The 22,934-nt window shown below is 39.4% G+C and overlaps 1 protein-coding gene across 3 annotated transcripts in view; it reads left to right on the forward strand.

The window, feature by feature from the left end:
* The first annotated feature begins 377 nt into the window (after window positions 1-377).
* grik2 (glutamate receptor, ionotropic, kainate 2) overlaps window positions 378-22,934 on the forward strand; it is a 269,503-nt gene continuing 246,946 nt past the window's right edge. For all 3 annotated transcript variants that reach the window (XM_060922148.1, XM_060922149.1, XM_060922151.1), the window contains exons 1-2: window positions 378-443; window positions 3,022-3,413. In XM_060922148.1, coding sequence (XP_060778131.1) covers window positions 3,293-3,413 — 121 coding nt within the window. In that variant the 5' untranslated portion in view covers window positions 378-443; window positions 3,022-3,292. The remainder of the gene's footprint in view (window positions 444-3,021; window positions 3,414-22,934) is intronic.

Genomic DNA, 22,934 nt, shown 5'->3' on the forward strand with positions numbered 1-22,934 from the left:
TTTTGTCTTACCTTAGATACATTTAAATATCATAACAGTGCATTCAGTAGTAGATAGGCTGTATTATTTCACTGCAGATCAGTCAGATTAAAAATAAACCCCGACGCTTTATACATAAAAGGGAGACACTCTGGCATCCCACTTTAATATTTCTTCCCTAAAATGACGTGGAGAGAGAGAGAGAGAGAGAGAGAGAAATCTGTTCTGATTGTCCTGTTTTCACAGTAAGCCACCCGGGGGATGCGTCTCAGCCCACACCGTCTCCGCGTGGCTTTCAGCAGCGTGCGTTTTGGCCGACAGGGGGCGTGGCTTGCCCACGGGCCGCACGCGGAGAGGTGCGGGCAGCCCGAGCGCGCGCTTTTCTCTGCGCTCCAGCGGAACAGCTCAACTACTTCCTCCGGCTCCGTGACTGCTCTCAGCTCGCACCGCTTCTGCCAAAGCAGGTAAGCGCTTCTTCCTTTCCTGCTGTTTGGGCTATTCAGCTACAACTACACGAGTCGGCAGTTTTCATCGGGAGACTCTTTAAAAGCGAAACAAAACAGGAGAATATTATAAATGTGAATGACGCCCTTGCGATCCGGTAACTTGTAACTCGTGTTGCAGTGTGCAAACCTCACGCAAAAACAGAGCAGAGTTGAATTAGATCTAAACTTCTGAACTCGCCTACTAGATCGAACAATTTCTTCCCGTGATGACGTGTTAAATATCTCAAAAGGTGATGATTGATAGTTAATAATCAGGGCTGCCTGACCCTGAGTTGGTGATGCCTCATCACCCCCCCCCCTTCCCAAAAAAATCCCTCCATCATCTGCTCATCTGCTTTGAGAAAATACGATGTAATCACTAAAAGCCCACCATAACCTCCAGACTGTCAGCGCACCGACGCGGCTGTGCTCAGATGATCCTTAATATAATCTACTAAAAGTAGACCTGTGGGCGGATATGCCAATTTCCCTGCTTATTTAACACATCTGCTCGGATAAACTTGATAAAAAAAAGCATGCGGCATTTTTGATTATTATTATTATATTATTATTATTATTATTTTTGGGGGGGGCGAAGAGGTCAAAGCCATAACTGATCCTGCAGCCTGCTGACCAGAAATAAAAACTAAACCCTATGCTTTTAATTGGAGTGCTGGTGGGGCTTGATGTAAGCCATAAAGCTATTATAGGATAAGAGTTTGTGTGCCAGTGCTACGAACCTCCAAAAACGGGCATAATTTATGGAGGCTCCAACACGAGTGCACTCCTTCTCTGCTCTCTCTCTCTCTCTCTCTCTCTCTCTCTCTCTCTCTCTCTGCCTGTATGGAAGAAAAAGCTGAATTAGGCATTGCTGTGATGGTTTTTCCCTCCTAGCGACTTTGAGGAAAATCTTCACTCTGTTGGGATGGTTTGATTTTACGAGCCCACTTTTGAACAGTCCAAAAAGTTCATACTCGAGAAAAAAACATCCTACACATTAGGAAATTTAAGAGAGGGAGAAAATGTAAAAGGGCGACTTTTAAACCCTGTATGTCCAGCTGCTACTAATAACAAGCTTTAAGCTGTGTAGTTTCAAATACCTCATGCATCAAATGGCTATTTAATGCGCAAGGTCGCAGGCGGTGTGAAATGCCTTCATATGTAGAAAGCAGAAAAAAAATCCTACAAGGACAGTCAGGAATATCAGTTGTTTATAACAGATTGATAACACAATTCATGTTAATGGAAATGATCAGTCAGGCTTCCATTTACTGGATCTATTGCAAGCAGAAAATGTCGATCGACAACAAAGTGACAGAAGTCCTCACGTACAGAAACAGGCCTGTGTTAAAACGCCATATGCTTGGACTGTATTAAGGAATAGACTCGGTTCTGATTACATTTTATATTTGCAGTGGTTTTAAAAAAAGACAGGAAATTGTAGCCTGTCTAACTGGTCTCCAATTTCCTCTGTCCTTCTTTAGGCCCCACCATGTCACTGTCCATGGTCCTGAAATCCCTCCTGCTTTTAAAGTGGATTTGAGGCGGTATTAAATACATTTGGATAAATTTGGTAAACGGCCTGTACATCCTTACATTATATTTTAAATACAATTTGGTTAATTTCAATCTCAAGGATCCTGATGATAAATGTGGAACATAGCTAGGAGGACTGCAGTACTAGTTTATAGTTTACTCTATAAAGAGAGATACTCATATGACAATGATATGATAATTATGATAATTATTTCCATGACAAATAATGTCAATGACAACACACACACACACACACACACACACACACACACACACACACACACAGTCTTAGATAAAATAAAAGGCGCAAAAGTATGAGCGCCAAAATAAAGTGCAACATGTTTGGTAATAACCACTTTACATTTCACATACATAAAAGCTAATTTGATTCCGTTATTTGTTACTGAACATATCTTAAATATTATCCAAACTCTTTGTTTTCTTGCAGTCATTAATTAAGTCTATTAATTACAAAGACTGGGGCATTTATTTCCCTGAACAACGCGCGTTTGGCCGAAAATCTCCAGAGCGAGCACCAAGACAACAACCCTGATGTTGTTGCTTTTTTTCTTTGATCTTTATTCTATATTTATCCTATATTCTGGATCTGTTTACAGGGCTTAGGTTATAGTCCAAAATCCACCGATCGATTTTTATAGCTTTATGACATGTTAGATTCAGGGGCAACATCTGATGAGAAAATCTGTGAGCTTATCGAGGACGTTTGGTGGCAGGCGACGTGGCAGGAAAGCGCCGTGTTTGGGGCTGATTTATGGAGGCGGATCGATGTGCGGTGATCGGCGGCAGTTAAACATGCCCGATGTGTCCCGCTGTGTCTCTCATGTCGCCGCTGATTTCGGCTCGACGTCAGAAGGTGCGCAGCAGTGCAGCAACACAGCGCCTGCATTACAGGCGAGCGGAGCTCAAGCACAAAGCTCTGACCTCAGCCCCTGCGATTCGCGCTGAATTACGCGACTCGTGCTTGTGGATCTCCAATAACCTTCTGGTTGCTCTCTTTCAGGCTGTTCGCGCATGGATTTCGGCCGGATTTGCGCCGCCTGACATGGATGGCCCGCCGCTCGCCGAGTCGGAAGCTTGTTCCTTGGTGCAGTGAGAAGGAAAGGACACGCGGCGCTTTTCTCGAAACGGATGCGGGACGCGAGCGCGCGACTCCTCCGTGACCATGCCGTGATCTCTGAGTGCTGGCCTTCACCCATCCTAGACGACTAAAGAGCAAATTTGCGGGGAGTTTTGCAATCCAAAGGAATTAAACGCTGTACACTGCAGGCATCATGAAGATTACCTCCGCGTTGATAACTCATGCGAGGTTCAGGCGATCCGTCAAGATCCTGCTGCTGCTGCTTCTCTTATGTGTGGGATACTCTCGCGGGATGCCACACGTCTTAAGATTCGGTAAGAGCATGCTTCTGGAAGTACATTCAGTACTCAACCCGACGCCGATTTGTTTTGGTCGCCATACTTTGTCTTGCTTCCCAGTTCACGTGTTGCTGTGCCACTCACACACTCATATTGTAACAGGTTGTTATTGTTTATACCTCACTCACTTGCATTTCTCTAATCTGTTATTATTAATATTTTATTTGTTCATTTGATTTATTATTATTATTATTATTATTATTATTATTATTATTATACACAGCACATCTTCAGCTGCTTCACTTGTGCTTTGTTAATTAGTTTGGACACACACACACACACACACACACACACACACACACACACACACACACAGACTTTTTTTTTTTTACTTATTACATTATTATTAGCTATGATGTTTCCCCAATGTTACTATTTATGGAACTCATGAAGTTTAATGGCTTTGAGTGAAGTTCCACAATAAACCAAACCCCTAAAAGAAACCAGTTTTATCTTATAGAATTATCATAGAATTATATTATCTTACATAACTATTGACAGCCGTTTAAAAGACAGGGTCATCTTTTAAAGTGTTATAACAGTGTCACAGCAGCAACCTGATCTCGGATTAGTGTGTGTAGTAGTAGTAGTAAGCTCTGAGCACAACATCGGAAGTGCACTCTCTTTATACAGCAGCTTTTCCTCTTGCATGTTGCTATTAGCAACCCCTTCAAGGCATGCTTTGTTCCTGCTTTTGCATTACCATTAGCTCTCACACACAGGAAGTTGTATTACAAATAAGCGTAGACTAAAAAATAGACTTCTAATGATATTCCTGTTTTACAGTAGAAGCTAATGTTATGTAGCCCACTTACATGATTGGGACACTGAGAAGAATATTTCGTGGCCATGGAGTGGAAATCGAGCTGCTATAGCCTGTGTGTGAAGTTCTCCTATTCTTGGTTTTCAGTCATTGCAATCATTTTTCTGTCAAATACGCTCAGGGGAATTCTGCAGCGCGGCTTGTGGCTTGCTTTAATTATGTGCCGTGTCAAAGTGATCGGCCTACAGCACCAGCTTTAGGGCTTTGCTAATTTAAGAGGCACAACAACCAGTGCAGGCTGAGGCTGGACCGGACACGACATCTCAGTTTGATATTTCTTACCTTTCACAGAGGAGGAGTAAGCTAGCTTAAATTTTAGAAAAATATTTTCAAGGGCTCTTTAATGGTACATTTTATAATTAACCCTTGTATTCTTTTGCTACTTATCAATGGGTGTACTATTCATGACTTATATTGGCTTTTGGCAGCTGAGCCAGAAAATAATATTTGAAATCACCAATCTTGAATATATCTGGTTTTGGGGAATGGTAAAGACACAAAAAAGCCCTTCTCATGCCTGCGGATATCATCAGCAAGTGTGTATAATCAAGCACGAGTGCAAATAAGACATGGAGGTAATGTAACATAGAGTGAATTCACCCATTTGTGTCATTTTTGGTGTCAAATGATATTTCATCACTTCTTGTATGTAATCTGCTTTTGTCCTTGGATCAAAATGACCCAAACATAACCTGCGAAATAAAAATACAAAGATGTGGAGTGGGGTGTAGTGTATAGCAGATGCACCAGGAGCAAGTTTGTGCTTTGCATGTTCGGTAGCGAAGAAAAGAAAGGAAAGAAGCAAAAAAAAAAAAAAAAAAAAAAGCTACATAATGTTTTATTAAAAAATGCATGATTTCTCAGTAAATAAAAATTTAAAACAGTTTTTTTCCACCTGTAAAGAACATTATCATAAAGTATTCATAGCTTCCAAAAAGGGCCTACTTGGATCACTCTGTTTTGGGCTTCGACATAGAACCTTTAAGTGTTTCCCCAGAGAGACAGCGGGAAAAACCCTTTAACAGTTCTGAAAAGTCATGTGGCCTAGCAAATCTCTCTAGTCTACTGTAGTGTCATTTTGAACAGATAAAGTGTGAGCTCTATTAACATCTTCTTTCACATGCCAGTGTAAATTCAGCTCAGTTCAAATCAAACCCTTATTTAAACTTGGAGCATCTTGAGGGATAGCCCTCATTTGCAATGCAGCCTCATAATGTAACTCTCAGCCAACCTGATCTAACTCATGAATTATTTGTTCATTAGTAGAACAGAACTGTGCAGAGAAGTGAATCCCCAGTGCTGGGGTTGAGATCCTTAAAATATTCATAGCCCAACACTCAAACTGTTACCTACTGCAAGTTTAAAGCAACATTCCTACTGAAGGTTTGATTAAAAAATTATAGCAATATCATTATCATACTTTGAGCACTTCCTAGTAGTGTGTCTTTGTTTTCTTCTTTGTTACAGAGCTGTTATAGTAAGGTACAGGAGCTCAGAAGCTCACCAGACCACAGCAGAAACAGATCCTTAAGGCTTCTTAGTTTCCTGAAGGACTCTGTTTGGGTTTGATGTAGAATCCTTGAGGGTTCCCCAAGAATCCTTAAGTCAAAAAGAGGAATCTTTAGAGTTCTTGATTTATGGAGCCTATACTTAAAGAAATGAATTCTTTCCTTCCTTCTTTTGAGATTTTGACCATCGTCAAATGATCAGACACAGAAATCTGAGCACAGTAATGTAAATAATGTAGCTATTCAATTAGTAAAGCACATACATGCATTTTGTCCATTAATCCATAGTTTGTGATCAGTTCTTAATTTGAGAATAAAGTAGTTGTTTTGATCTTAAGTAATAATGAAGGAGTTTTAAGTTGTTGAGTGTTAAAGCCAGTTGTTAGGGTCATTGGAATGATCCATTAGAAAGATTTTAGGCCATTGGTGCTCAACTGGCAGCATGGTGGTGTAGTGGTTAGCACGGTCGCCTCACAGCAAGAAGGTTCTGGGTTCGAGCCCCGTGGCCGGCGAGGGCCTTTCTGTGTGGAGTTTGCATGTTCTCCCCGTGTCTGTGTGGATTTCCTCTGGGTGCTCTGGTCCCCCCCACAGTCCAAAGACATGCAGGTTAGGCTAATTGGTGGCTCTAAATTGTCCATAGATGTGTGTGTGTGTGTGTGTGTGTGTGAATGGTTGAGAGGAGAAAACCTCCGTAATAATCCAGTACACTCAAAAAAAAAAAACATTGGATTTACTTAACCGAGTTATGGCAACCAGTCCCACGAAACTGTTAATTTAGATGTATTGAATACAGTTATGTTGAGTTATTCAAAACATAACTGTATTCAATACATCTAAATTAACACAGTTTCGTGGGACCGGTTGCCATAACTCGGTTAAGTAAATCCAATGTTTTTTTTTTTGAGTGTAGAAGGCAACAGGAAACCACTACTGTAATGTTCGCTAGACACTTTGATGGTAGTGATGTGCCAAAATGGATGGATGGTGCTTGACTGGGGGTCCACTTTTTGAATGCATCTGTTTACCAGTTATGCCCTTGATATAGACATACGCTAATATTTTATTACAATATATAAACAGTTATTCCATGAAATTGAGTCGTACATGAGCTGATCACCAACAAGGCGCGTAGCACTGAGTCGGCTGTAAGCCATGTACAACGAGATTGAGTGGAATAACTGTTTTATCCTATCCAAATTCACTGGATTTTGAGAAACAAAGCATTTTTATTTTTTGCAAATTTGATAAATTAAAACTTTGTACAAAACGTCTGACAAAATCATTTCTGATTTGAATGTAAACAAACCGGCGAAACTACAGTAGCAATTTGTGAAAAATGCTATAATAATAATAATTCTTGAAAAATAAAAAAGATATGTTCTTACCATCAAATATTTTTATTCCATATTTTGTTGCTGTTTATTTTTATTTTTGGGGTTTTGTTTTCGAGTAGAGTTTTTATTCCGTCCTCAGTTGGTTCAACAACATGTTCCGCCATTTTTGGTGGTTTGGCAAACCAACTTAAAGGTCATTACTGCCACTGACTGGGCTGGAGTGTGGAACAGGAGCTATTAGGGAGAAAAAAAAAATCTATATTTTTTTAGCTATTTCTATTTCTTTGAAATACTTGATAACAAAGTGATATATCTGACTTGATGTGCTCCACCATTTTGTTTTTCTCTACTCACGGTATATGAGCTGATAGCCGAGTAGTAGAGTAGCCAATCAGAGCACGCGATTGTTCATATCCAGTGAACGTGGATAGAATAAATCTACGTATATGTAAGTAATTTTTTTGGAATGACAATAGTACAAGTTAACATGATAACCTCTCTCTTGTATTGGTAGTTTTACATTAAAATGCACAAATCTTCAGTGAGCTACTAGAGGTATCTCATGTATATCATGTATCTTCTCCTTGGTAGTATTTAACCACATACCTGTAAGAAAAGCAACTTATTCATGGGCTTAATGAACCCCTATACTTTATTCATTATACATTCAGGAATGTACCAAGAAAAAAAAATCAGTGGGGGAATTTTATGAATATTATATTATTAATAAGGAAATAATACCATTTCAAATGAAATTAATATTAGTAATATAATTTCCTTTGAACTATTTAACCTTTCTTCCTTCTGCACTCTTACTTTCTATTTTGCATATTTCATTTTATCCAAATTAACATTTTTTCCCCAAATCATAGACTTGTCCTTTTTTTAACAGAAATGGTTGAAACTCCAGCCTTGTACAATGTAGATGTCCACATTTCTTGATGAAAGTCATCAAATATAATGCTGATAAAGTTAAATATGTCTTTGAGTGAGTAAAGTGAGTAAAAGGAGTTGTATGACTTCGGAGATCTTTTCAGCCATCACCTGATAGCAAGGCAGTAATGTTAATGTGCACGACCCCTGCCTCAAGCATGGTGTGTAAATAAGATTGACAGAGAATTAAAGCTACTTAAAGACAATGTGTGGATAAGCGGATCACTGAGCAATGGACTGGGATACAAAATCAGAACGATAAGCACGGAATGTCTATATTTCACAAGCTCAGTTAATCTGTTTACCTTAATCGATCATATTAAGGGAGTATTGATGAGATGCTGAGATCGTTTTTTGTTTTTTTGTTTTTAGCAAGAAGATACTCATTAGATAAGACCGCGAAAGCACTGCAAAGTGAATTTCATTAGAATGGCAACCACTACTTTATCCCCCGCAATCATACAATGCTTCAGATACAATAAATCTAATCAGCTCTATTAAATTAAAAGCAGTATTTATTGGACAGAACATGTCTTTTGGTAAACTTCTGTTGCTTGATAGGTCAAATAAGAACAGGGGGATTGGGCAATGACTTTTTTTTTCTGTCATTGAGTTTTATCTGTCCTCTGTGGTGCACTGATCTTGTGACTCCTCCCTCAGTGTAAACTTGTTTCTACTTCTACATCGGTGATCTCTCTCTCTCTGTTAGTCATCTTTAGTTACTTGCCTATGTAAGAGGTTTATATGGTACTTTATCCTGTGTCATTACAGGCCTCAAAGTTAACTTTTGACACGCTTTGTCCTGCAGGGCAAATGGCCTCAAAAAATTTTGGCCCCCCCTTGAATTTCCTTTTGCCCTAAAATTTTGCGGTATTTCGGCAAGTTTTCAAGTACACGGTTCAAGGCAATACCGATATGTTTTCTAGGGGTATAATTGAGTTATTTAGACAAAAATACATGTTTTTTTTAAAAAAAAATTTATTTTTAAAAGCAACATTTATTTCTGCAACAGAAGAACAAGACACACCCTAAAAACATGAAACATAAATCAACACCATATATGTAAGACTTACATATGGTTCTAGTACATAATACATGTTTTTATAGAGTGTTTAGGACACAAAATACACTTTGTTTTGCCAATAACAATGACTAGCAATATTGCAAAGATGAATTATGAAACTAAAACCATTATAAAACAGGAGTCTGTACTACAGTACTGTGTTATCATTCAGTTTGCCATTGCATTTAGAAGGAAATTAAACATCCTGCCCTCCTTATCTTCACATGCATGATGGGCCAATGTCAAATGATAAATGGGGTAAGATATATTTATTTATGGGATAATTCACTATGTAAATGATCTATATTTACTGTAGAGGGTGTGGTTTACTATTTGCGACACAAAAGAATGTCTTTCCATTCATTGAAAGTACTTACTATTAGTTATTATTATTACAAGAATGATTATAGTTACTATATGACTACAGCTCCAACTGGAATGTGCTGATTCTGTTAGTGTTTGTAATTTTTGTACCATCCACTATTAGATAAAATTAAAATAAAATCTTACAACATTATTTGAAAGTCTAGAGCAAGATATTTTATTATTTTACAAACAAACACTTCAGATATAATTTTAACGGGTGGCACGGTGGTGTAGTGGTTAGCGCTGTCGCCTCACAGCAAGAAGGTCCAGGTTCGAGCCCCGTGGCCGGTGAGGGCCTTTCTGTGCGGAGTTTGCAATGTTCTCCACGTGAGTGTGCTCCGGTTTCCCCCACAGTCCAAAGACATGCAGGTTAGGTTAACTGGTGACTCTAAATTGACCGTAGGTGTGAATGTGAGTGTGAATGGTTGTCTGTGTCTATGTGTCAGCCCTGTGATGACCTGGCGACTTGTCCAGGGTGTACCCCGTCTTTCGCCCATAGTCAGCTGGGATAGGCTCCAGCTTGCCTGCGACCCTGTAGAACAGGATAAAGCGGCTAGAGATAATGAGATGAGATGAGATATTATTTTAACAATAATAAGCATCAATCTATAAATGATGGAGTGCAAATAGCTCTGTAACTAGATGTCCATGGGGTTGCTGAGACATGGAGGGGTGGGATACTATCTAGCCCACAGTTCAGGTCGGAGTCCTTTGAGAGTAAACGTTTTGGCTTCCACAACATTCTGTTCCCAAAAGCTGATGTCGGGTAAAAGTCTTTACACAAAGAACATTGTCTTGCTTTTGTAGTTTTTTTTTTAAAAACTGTTCTTCCGTGTTGGGACTCTTTGGGAAAAAGAAGGTATATTCCAACGTGTAGCTAATTCTAACGCTAGGCCACAAATCTGCACCGTCACTCCAGTTGTTTTGATGAATTTTGTATGGACCAGAACCGTTAATAAACTCTAATTTCCACGTATATCTATCCTTCATTTTCTTCATTTTCTTCAGACAACAGACGCCGGACATCTTTGCTTGTCTTGTTCTTCTGTGATGAAAGGCACAAATGCACACACGTGCCTGAAGCGAGCCAATCTGAATGGCCGTTACAAATTGAGAAGAAAAAACAAAACAGCAATCACAGGGGAGGCGAGGATGCTGGTTAATGCGTCTTGTTTTTTGTAATGCACTCACTTGAAAATCATTTTTGTGATTAAAGAAGCCGACCATAGGTGTGCCCGAACGGGCCTAACTCGCTGAAATATTTCTGCCCGAGAGTCTTGGTCGGGCAAATCAGGCAGTCGCGCAGTGCCTGGCATTGAGGCTTGCATTGTCCAAAAGGGTATTTTCACCCAAAGAAACTTTCTCTTAAATCAAATCATTGTGATTTTATTATCAAGTTGTTTCAAATGATTACTTTTATGCGATAATATCATAATGAATGATAGCTGAATGCATGGAAAGAAGTGTGTCTGCCCTCAGTAATCATCACGGTAGGGGAATTTAACATTTGATTTTGACATCTGACAGACCTCAGTATCTTTCTGGACATACAGTGGTGCTTGAAAGTTTGTGAACCCTTCAGAATTTTCTATATTTCTACATAAATATGACCTAAAACATCATCAGATTTTCATGCAAGTCCTAAAAGTAGATAAAGAGAACCCAGTTAAACAAATGAGACAAAAATATTATACTTGGTCATTTATTTATTGAGGAAAATGATCCAATATTACATATCTGTGAGTGGCAAAAGTACGTGAACCTCTGCTTTCAGTATCTGGTGTGACCCCCTTGTGCAGCAATAACTGCAACTAAACATTTCCGGTAACTGTTGATCAGTCCTGCACACCGGCTTGGAGGAATTTTAGCCCATTCCTCCGTACAGAACAGCTTCAGCTCTGGGATGTTGGTGGGTTTCCTCACATGAACTGCTCGCTTCAGGTCCTTCCACAACATTTCGATTGGATTAAGGTCAGAACTTTGACTTGGCCATTCCAAAACATTAACTTTATTCTTCTTTAACCATTCTTTGGTAGAATGACTTGTGTGCTTAGGGTCGTTGTCTTGCTGCATGACCCACCTTCTCTTGAGATTCAGTTCATGGACAGATGTCCTGACATTTTCCTTTAGAATTCGCTGGTATAATTCAGAATTCATTGTTCCATCAATGATGGCAAGCCATCCTGGCCCAGATGCAGCAAAACAGGCCCAAATCATGATACTACCACCACCATGTTTCACAGATGGGATAAGGTTCTTATGCTGGAATGCAGTGTTTTCCTATCTCCAAATATAACGTTTCTCATTTAAACCAAAAAGTTCTATTTTGGTCTCATCCATCCACAAAGCATTTTTCCAATAGCCTTCTGGCTTGTCCACGTGATTTTTAGCAAACTGCAGACGAGCAGCAGTGTTCTTTTTGGTGGCTTTCTCCTTGCAACCCTGCCATGCATACCATTGATGTTCAGTGTTCTCCTGATGGTGGACTCATGAACATTAACATTAGCCAATGTGAGAGAGGCCTTCAGTTGCTTAGAAGTTACCCGGGGGTCCTTTGTAACCTCACTGACTATTACATGCCTTGCTCTTGGAGTGATCTTTGTTGGTCGACTACTCCTGGGAAGGGTAACAATGGTCTTGAATTTCCTCCATTTGTACACAATCTGTCTGACTGTGGATTGGTGGAGTCCAAACTCTTTCGAGGTGGTTTTATAACCTTTTCCAGCCTGATGAGCATCAACAACGCTTTTTCTGAGACCCTCAGAAATCTCCTTTGTTTGTGCCATGATACACTTCCACAAACATGTGTTGTGAAGATCAGACTTTGATAGATCCCTGTTCTTTAAATAAAACAGGGTGCCCACTCACACCTGATTGTCATCCCATTGATTGAAAACACCTGACTCTTATTTCACCTTCAAATTAACTGCTAATCCTAGAGGTTCACATACTTTTGCCACTCACAGATATGTAATATTGGACCATTTTCCTCAATAAATAAATGACCAAGTATAATATTTTTGTCTTATTTGTTTAACTGGGTTCTCTTTATCTACTTTTAGGACTTGTGTGAAAATCTGATGATGTTTTAGGTCATATTCATGCAGAAATATAGAAAATTCTGAAGGGCTCACAAACTTTCAAGCACCACTGTATATTCACGTAAAGTACGTGCGCTCCTTCTTCATCAGTTCCTATTGTTTACTTACACTACATAATTTGCAGCGTTATGTTTTCTCTTTCCATGTGCCAACTTTATCTGGATTATGTGCTTATAAAATGTCTCAAAGGAAAATAAAATCCTTCAGTTAATTCAGTTAATTGACTTTTTGCTTAGTTCTGCCTGTGTGGATGATCAGCTCTCTCAAATAGACTTTTTTTTTGTGGATAGAAGGTTTTTGTGTGCATTACACCCTGTCCTGGCCTGGAGCCGGATAACTCTGAGTCAATATAGCTATTTAAATCATCACTAAGCTGCTTAAAGTAGTCATTTCTGCTTTAAGCGAGTTTCAAGAAATGTGAAATTCTTTCTTAGGTATCAGTTTTATACTTGAAAAATATGTTTACATTTTTAGAAACATAAACAGTAAGTAGTCAGGGTGAATTAAAAGACTCTTAGACAAAGAAACTGAGTGAGTGATGGATGGAGAGAGAGAGAGAGAGAGAGAGAGTGTTCTGATAATGAGGACTTGTCTACCCGGCACTAAGGATTGTGTCTTTTTTCAATGACCTTAATTTGATGTGTGAAGCAATTTAATGTGCTTTCCTGAATGATTACTCGAATGCCTCCTTCTCCAATTTGAAATGGGACTATACCTCTACGTTAGAAGATATTTACTCGCAACAGTTAGAGATTGTGTTTATTTTACCCACATGGCAGGAGTGGCTCTGCGGACTCAGGTCTATCACTTACTGGATTAGCAGTGGCTCAGTGGGCGAAGAATTGTGGGTCCCGATCTGCCAATCATGGACACAGCTCTGTCGGATGTGGAATTCATACAGAATGACGGCAGAATATAATGTTCCTGGCCTTCCTTTGACCCTGCCATTATGCCTGTGACTAAGACAAGTTGTTCTTGGCTGCCTTAACATAACACCTTTGTCACTACATTTTCCTTCACCCCAAGGGCTTGCTTGTAAATGACTATATGTTTTCAATGAGCTGTCGAAGCAAAGCACACTGCTGTACCCTTGCAAAGATGGTCACTGGGCTTAATTGAATTTTGAAATGGCCCATGGGATTTTAAGAAGGTCATGCTTCTTTTATAACATTTGTTAAGCTTTAGCGCTTGTATGTTGTCTATCTTTCTTACTTTCTTTCCTAACAGAGAAGACATTTCTTTTTATGGTTGTGCATTAAATCCTCACTATGACTGTTATCTTTCTCAGTTTTAATTCCTCTGGCTGTTGCATTGATCAAATGCAAATGCAAGCTTTATACCATGCTTTATGTACAGTATTGACCACTGGGTATGCTATAATTCAATCAGCAACTAATGTGATTCATATTGATACAGACATCATGATAAGATATTCCCACACTATTATATTCAACACTCCCACCAAATTGAAGGATACACCACCAATTAATGAAGGCATGCAGAATTTTTATATGTAATAATGTAGCACATCAGCCCTCAGATAACGATCCCTTTTTCCAAACTGAACATGGCACGTTCTTGTCAGTAAAGTCATGCCATTATAGAGTTAATTTTGGTTTCTGAAAGTACCTTTTAAATGATGGATCTTTAACATTTTTGATGGTGCAACAGAAACCTACGTTAAAAACTCCTAACATCCATCCATCCATCCATCCATCCATCCATTATCTGTAGCCACTTATCCTGTTCTACAGGGTCGCAGGCAAGCTGGAGCCTATCCCAGCTGACTATGGGCGAAAGACAGGGTACACCCTGGACAAGTCGCCAGGTCATCACAGGGCTGACACATAGACACAGACAACCATTCACACTCACACCTACGGTCAATTTAGAGTCACCAGTTAACCTAACCTGCATGTCTTTGGACTGTGGGGGAAACCGGAGCACCCGGAGGAAACCCATGCGGACACGGGGAGAACATGCAAACTCCACACAGAAAGGCCCTCGCCGGCCACTGGGTTCGAACCCAGGACCTTCTTGCTGTGAGGTGACAGTGCTAACCACTACAGCACCGTACCGCCCCTCCTAACATACAGTACTGTCTTATGCACCTTATTATTATTTTTTTTTAGTACAAACTTTGTTATAGAGTTTTATTTTATTTCTACATTATGGAACCAGCACAAAACACTTTAGATTTCCAAACATTAGTTTTCAAGCACAAAATTAAATGTTACAGAAAAATGTTTGGATGTCAGTAAAGAAAGCAGTATATAACATAAGATACCACTTTTCAGACAAAAGCATAATGAAGGCTACTGGGTTTTGGTGCAAAATGAAGAAGCGAGTGTGACACTCAAAGTGTCCAGAAGAACTGTGGCTGCTTCTGTAAGATGCTCAGTAAAACCTACAGCTTATTTCCTTATAAAACTGCACTCACTGTACCGGAGACTGCTATTTTTTTTTAGCAAAGGGTTTTCTCACACCAGTGTTGTAGTCGAGTCACTAAACCTCAAGTCCAAGTCCAGTCTCGAGTCCCCAGTGTTCAAATCTGAGTCAAGTCCAAGTTATTAAAGAAAATTTCAAGTCGAGCCCAAGTCGAGTCCACTACTGATCTGAGGTGAGTTTGACACAAGCCCCGCTATCAACAGGGCAAATAACATGAGAGAGGGTTAACGCTAGCTAGTTCATTGGTCAGCAAGCCCCACTATCAACAGAACAAAGAATATCGCGTGCCACTTACTTCTCTGGGTGGAGTCTTACCAAATGACGATTGAAGTTTGAGGTTGTCCCCATCGTCTCCAGATAGCTCTTCTATATGGAACACATAGCAGTGCATTTTTTCCCACTGCGCGAGAAGTCTGTATAAGCAAAGTGGACAATCCTAGGGGCTTCTCTCGAGGCATTTTAGCGCCATTGACATTAGTTTGTTCCTGAACGTGATGTATGAACAGGTGAATGTGCATTCTCATGCATGAAATTAATATAAAAATTAATGTAGATATAAATATCTTATGTCAAATTATTATGGCATGTTACAAAAAATAATTTAAAAAGATAGAAGATAATAAACATCAGCGCTGGATCAGGGAGGCCATAGAGATCCGTAAGCGAAGCCCGAGGACCATCAACCGGGATGAGGGAGCATACATGCTCTCCCACACCTGGAGTGCCATCTTGCAGGGGACGAACAGACAGTAGAAGGCGTGACCGACCTGTCAATCCAGACAGGAAGGCCACGCCTTCAGAAACATCAGCTGATAAAAGATGCGTCACCAATTAACATCCGGTGACACTCTGAGGAAGACGACAGTCGTACGTTGAAACATGTCAGGTAAACAAACCCAAAAACTAGACGTCTGATAAAAAAGAAAAAAAAAACTAACTAATTTAAAAAAATTGCGTCCTCGTCTCCAATTTACAAGTCTGAATGCAGTTAATGCACGAGTCCAAGTACAAGTCATCAGTGCTCAAGTCCAAGTCAAATCATGAGTCCTTAAAATTCGGGCACAAGTCGGACTCTAGTCCGAGTCCTGGACTTGAATACTATAAGCCTGTCTCACACCAAACATAGATTTTTTTTTCATGCATTATTGCTTACTGGTCTTTATGGTATTTTTTTTAAAATGTAGAAATATTTAATTTCATTATTTTTGAAGGCATCTTTTCTCTACAGCATTTCATTGCATGTGCCTATGACTTTTGCACAGTACTGTAAGTGTTACCATTAATGTGGAAAGATGTTTATGCTGGAAAATGATTGTTTATTTTACTGAAGTCAAAACAATGGCGAAATAATCATTTGCTGAAAGATTTCTTTAGGGAATCTCCTATTGTATCCCTCTAAAGAACCTTTTGTTCTTTCATTTTTAGAGCGTAAAAATTAATCCAACACTGTTGATATTGCTGTTAAGATTTCATAGACTACATATACAGTATAGCTATTTGGAATAGATATTAATCTTTCCAAATGACATCATGTAATTCCTAATAATGTGTATAAATACTGGAATCACACTGGAGTAATTAAATAATATTGGCTGGCTTTGAGTGGTCTGTCAGATATATTCCATTCTTCTAGAATGATTTTGAACGAGTTGAAGATGAGTTCAGTATCATGCTAGCTGAATGGAATATATCTGATAGACCACAAAAAAAGCCAGCCAATATTATTATTATTATTATTATTATTATTATTATTATACATACACACTCTCTTCATATCAGCAGCCTGGAAGGCCAACGCGAGTTTACCTGCGACTCGAGGCTGTTAGCGTGGCAGTCCAGTTACCTTACAGCCGGCGTAGTGTTAGTGAAGGCCAACGTTAGCGCAGTCAAGCTGAATATTATTATTATTATTATTTTCCCTGTGTAATTTACTTAGTTACTTTTAAAATCAACATTGACAGCTACACACAATGGAGCGACCTGACAGCCAAAATTCTCTCAAAATCTTCTGTTTTTAACGAAACAAACCTGGTGGCCATGTTTGTTTACAAATTGTCACAATCACTCACTAACACGAAAGTTTTACATCTCTGATGTGTGACGTCGTGTGACAATATTGCACGCTCATTCTCCATTGAGGAGAGTGGCGTAATACACAGAGGATAAGCGATATGATAACGATATTGGATGCTATCAATAAACCCGCTAGAAGACAATAGAATACATGTTTTTATTCCATGGAAAATGTATCCTGTATGTATAATAATTCCTAATAATGTGTATAAATACCAGAATCACACTGGAGTAATTTGGGATATCTATCTTTGCAGATACAGTAAACCCAGACTCTATACCTATACTGCAACCGAGCTGTGGCTCTGGTTGTAAAAACACTTATAATGGATTATTTCAGAGAACATAGATTCATTGATCTTTAAATTATTTCTTGAAAATGTTTCACATATTACAGCTTACGCAATCCACACAATGCATTTGAACATACCGTACCTAGAAGCTAGAGAGGAGTTCAGACTTTGTATCCATCCACACATTTTACACTTTAAAGATTATCTGGAGTGCGTAAAGTACATTCGATGAGCTCAATCTGTCTTGTAATATGCATAAAGTGCATATTTAATGGATAAATCTGATAACTATAGGATTAACAAAATACTAACTAATATGAAACACATTTTCTACTTCTATAGTATGATGATACTAGATTGCATAGTTTTACAGAAAGTTTTCAAGTTTAGTCCTGCAAGAAAATGGCAACAGTTAGTTACTTTTGAATGTAATACACCATAATTGGAGAAGTGTGTGAGAGAACCAGTGGCATGCTTCAGGCCAGTATGACGTACCTACATTGTTAGTAACACTGGAGTAAAGCCACTGCACTGAATTCTGATGTTGGCACATTATTATCTGCTTGACCTCTCCTGACCTTTAAATAGAACATGGGAGATCCTGGATGCTCACAGCATGGGGACATGTCACTCTCTCCCTGCAAACAGCAAAAAGTGAATCTGGATCTTATTTAGAAATGATTAAAAGTCACATTTAGAGACACACACAGTGGCTTTTTAAGCATGAGTGCACAGGCAGTGTAGGTGGCAAAAGTTGCTGATACATAAGTGCCAAAGGACTGTTTGTTGTAATTGCTTTTCCTGTTGTGTTATTTTTGGGTTACTGAGTGGTGCAGTGGAAAAAGAGTTCACTCAAATGTCAGGAGATTGTGTGTTTGGATCCAAGAGAGTAAAGCTGTCTGTGCTGTCTGGGTGGGACTGATGGCATAATCTCTCTTCTCTGTCAATCGGAGTGAGACTGTCCAATCATGGGCATCTATGAGCTCATGTATGCAGAAGAGGGTAGATGGCACTTTCTTCCATGTGTGTTCAGCAGGAGCATCAGTTTGAAAAGATCTGGTAGCTGACTTTACCTGTCTTCAAGGAAATGTGCTAACTGTGTCCTGTGATACTGGGGTACTGGGGGAGATAGCGAGTGGGTGGGAATTGGGAAATGACCAAAATTGGTGGAAAAAAGCTATTATGTATAGGCTGTAAAGTTTTGAAGTTTACATTTCCTTTTTTATTAGGATTTATTTTTTTGTATTATTCAACTCAACAGCTTTTCCTGGTATTTAAATAATTGTTTCCTTATAAACATAACCCTATAAAACCAGATGTGGATGTAGGTTTTATTTTGAGTGGAATAGTGTACATCACAAAGCTACTGAAAGAGTAGCCTCAGGTGGCCTGCAAAGCAGAGATATCACATTTCCATAGTTAGGTTTTAAAAATTAAATGTAAAGTCTTATTGTAGTGGCTTAGACCTTCAGAAATTTTATAGGGTTTTTGCAGAAGAGTAAATAGTGTGTGTGTGTGTGTGTGTGTGTGTGTGTGTGTGTGTGTGTGTGTGTGTGTGTGTGTGTGCGTGCGTGTGAGAGAGAGAGAGAGAGAGAGAGAGAGCATTGCTTGTGACTCGGCTAGCCAGCACAATCATTTCTATTCAGTTTACGAGAAGCTGAGAGAGGAAAGAGGGGAGGCAGGACAAGGTCTGCCCCCCCATCCCACCCTGCCATGGGACATCCCTGAGTCAATAACTCATTTGGAGGGTTATGAATTAGAATGATCTGGCTCAGGGGAAGGTAGATTCTGGACCATATCCCACCTCTGGTCCCAAAAGAAATCTGAATAATAATCTACTCAGAAAAAAAAAATCAAAGTAGAATACAATGCCAAATTGGACAGATATCAGAAGTCCTCTTCTCTATTATTTGGTCCAACCCACCAAATGAGCAAAAAATTATCCTGAAATGGTCTTCAAATTCAATTTTGAAAAGTCATTAAAAACTATATTATATCCTTTAGGTTGGTTTGAATGTTCAGAGTGACAGCTATTCTCTTGGGGCCAAAGATTATGCAGCATGTCTATTTCAGCGGCGCTCACAGGGATTTCTTTTAGTACATCACTTTAAGTGATGTATTGCTGTATTAAATATAAACAGTAATAGATAGATAGATAGATAGATAGATAGATAGATAGATAGATAGATAGATAGATAGATAGATAGATAGATAGATAAACTGTGTGTGTGTGTTGCCCTACACCTTACCTTCCTCTTTATGGCTTATTCCCTTGGGGAAAATATTTAATCCTTTCTTTATTTGCTCATCCTCTACTTTTTGCACTCTCTTCTTCCTCTGTAGTTATCAACGAATATGGCCCGATCAATAACTGTGCAGAACTCGAAGTTGTGCTTGTCCTGCTCCATCTCTCCAAAGGAAAATCATTAATAGCTCTCTCCGGTAGATGGAAGAGAGGTCAGGGTGCTTATTAAATGCCAGCTCAGCTCGGCTAACAGTCATCCACTGAAAATTTCAGCTAATTTCCCTGGAACATTGGGACAGGCAGAGCAGTTCGGAAGGAAGGAGGTGGAAAGATGTGAAGTGTGTTTTCCTTTGCTTTGTCATCAGTCATGGGCTGAGCTATCGTGTGTGAGCTTTGTTTTGTAACTGACACTTGACCCTTCTTTCACTTTGAGTGACCAAACAGCTACAAATCAGAATGCAGATCCTTTAACACGGCCAGTTAAACACAGACAATCAGTGTGTTTACATGCACATCCAAATCGAGCTACTGTCGGTAATCGAGCTAAGGGTCCCAGCAGGGGTGTCAGAGAAATCCAATCCTACATGCACACAAGTTAATCGAGCTATTGTGTGAGGTGCATTGTGCACCCGAGCCACAGGTGGCGCTACACGCCCCATCGTGTTGGTACACTTCCGGTTGTCGTCATGAAGAAGAGCTATTCAAGAGTATAAACAAAGTTATCAGCAGTGGTGCCAGATACTGCTGACGTTTTCCAGCCCAAAACATGTTCAAATCCGCCAAAATGCACTGAAAACCGCCCAATCTGGCAACACTGGCAGTTCTGTGTTCACAGGTTCCGTGCTCAAGCTGTTAGGCTTGCTCTAACAGACTGTATGGCTACAAACTGTCCTGCGCAGACCACTGTTTTGTAAGACAACTTATTTTGCACAATTGTATATTTTTCTAAAGTCCATTTTTTGCTTACAAAAAATATTTTTCTAAAGTCCATTTTTTGCTTACAATTTAACTTATGTCTTAATAAACACACAAAAAGTTCAATTGTTTTGCTTTTATTGACATTCTTCAGATGTTGGACATATATATATATACACACACACACACACACACACACACAAATACAATGACTTGTTTATTTACACAATTCACAGCTATGCAACAGCTGTACAGATGTATTTGGTGATACAGTAAGTGAGTTAAATTTTAACAGTGCAAACAATGCCACAAAAAGAAAAGATTCATGCCGTTGTCATGCCGACCGAGGCTGTTGTGTTTCCCGCTTGTGGTCTCGTCACTCGTCACTTCCGGAAGGGGCAGTGCTGAAGTAAGTAGCTCGACTACGTAGCTCGATAGGGTATGCATGCACTAAGTAGCTCGGCTAAAATCACATAATCTAGGTCGTGTAGCTCGATTCCGAGAAATCAAGTTCGGTTCAATTTCAGCCGAATTAAGGTGTATACATGACATTTTGAACTTCGATTTCAGTCGAGCAACGGCAGAAATTCGATTCTCTCTATGTGCATGTAAACGCACTGAATGTGTCTCACACAGCTTCCCATGGCCACAAGCAAGAAGGTAGATTCACTGTAATGGTAGCTTTTCTGAACATTAGACTGGAAGTCCCTCCTTGTGTATCTAGAAGGTTCTCAACTCACAAACCAATCATAGAAAACTGTATGATTCCATCAAATGATCAATATACTGTATTGGCAATCAATATAATAAATGCTCATAGTATCCCATCTGGAAATTGGTGACATCATGTCCCTTATCAAAAAGAAGTATACTTCAAGTTCATTTTATTAAGTATACAGTACTTAAGTAAAGTTGAAGTATATTTACTTAAGTATACTTTTGTGTACCAAGTATACTGATATCAATGTACTTGCAATATACTTGTAAGTAAACTGATCTAATACTTCTTGGGACTAAATTGGCCCACTTTTAGTTTATAAAAAGTATACTTTAAGTCTAAGAGAAGTAAACTTTGAGTATACAACTAGTATTTTTTATTTTGTACTGCAAGTATACCACAAGTAAACTTATATACTAATACGATAGTTTACTAGTTCTATACTTGTAGTCCACTCTTTAGTTTACAAAAACATACTTCATAGTATACTGGAAATATACGATGAATTTACTTGTTTTATACTTCTAGTCCACTTTTTAGTTTATAAAAGTATACTTTATAGCATATTGGAAATATACTATTAGTTACTGGTTATATACTGTACATCTAGTCCACTTTTTAGTTTTGAAGTATACTGCAATGACCCTTCTAGGTATACTATTATGGCCCTTTTCCACTACCCTTTTTCAGCTCACTTCAGCTCGCTTCAGCTCACTTCAGCCCGACACGGCTCGCATTTCGACTACCAAAGAACAGCACGACTCGGCTCGCTTCAGCCCTGCTTAGCCCCTAAAACTCGCATGGTTTTGGAGTGGGGCTGAAGCGAGCCAAACCGAGCTGAGTGAGGCTGGGGGCGTGAGCAGACACTCCCCTGTGCACTGATTGGTGAGGAGGAGTGTCCTCACATGCCCACACACGCCCCGCGAGCACGCTGGGATCTGTAAACACCGCAAACCCGGAAGAAGAAGAATTACGAATTACGAGAATTTCTGAAGCCTTATGCGCCTCGCCTCATCTATACGCTCTTGCCAGTATCTGTCTGCGTTGTCGGTGACAACAAGCCACAGCACCAAGACCAGCAACACTAACGACTCCATGTCCTCCATGTTTATTGTTTACTATCCGGGTCGTGAGACTACCGCTTAAAAGATCACTGATGTCACTGTTTGCGCTGCTTAACGACATCACGTGACGTCCACCCACTTTCGCTAACTCCACCCAATGTGTCCACCCACTTCCAGCCAGCACGGTTCAGCACGGTTGTAGTCGAAATGCAACTTCAACAGCCCCGCTCAGCTCGACTCAGCACGGCACGGCTCAGCCCAACTCAGCCGCGTTTGTGGTGGAAAAGCGGCATTAGTTTTCTAGCCTTAACCCTTACCTCATGCACACTACAAGTAGACAACTTAAGTGTTTTGTACCTTAAGTTACAATGAAGTTATAAAGATAAGAATTCACAAAATAACAACAGATACTCAGGATTAAGAACATATTCATTTTCTTTAAAAATCAAAATTTAAAGCAGCATTGAATTAAATGCCAAAGTATAAAAACATGGCAGTGACAACTGAAATTGACATCCAAGCTCTAAATAAAAATAAATAAATAATAATTTAAAAATTAATTATCTCCACTCAGGAGAAAAAACAAACAAACAAAAAAACTTTGTATGGAACC

The sequence above is a fragment of the Neoarius graeffei genome, chromosome 5, assembly GCF_027579695.1.
Source record: "Neoarius graeffei isolate fNeoGra1 chromosome 5, fNeoGra1.pri, whole genome shotgun sequence".
In the NCBI taxonomy this organism is placed as follows: Eukaryota; Metazoa; Chordata; class Actinopteri; order Siluriformes; family Ariidae; genus Neoarius; species Neoarius graeffei.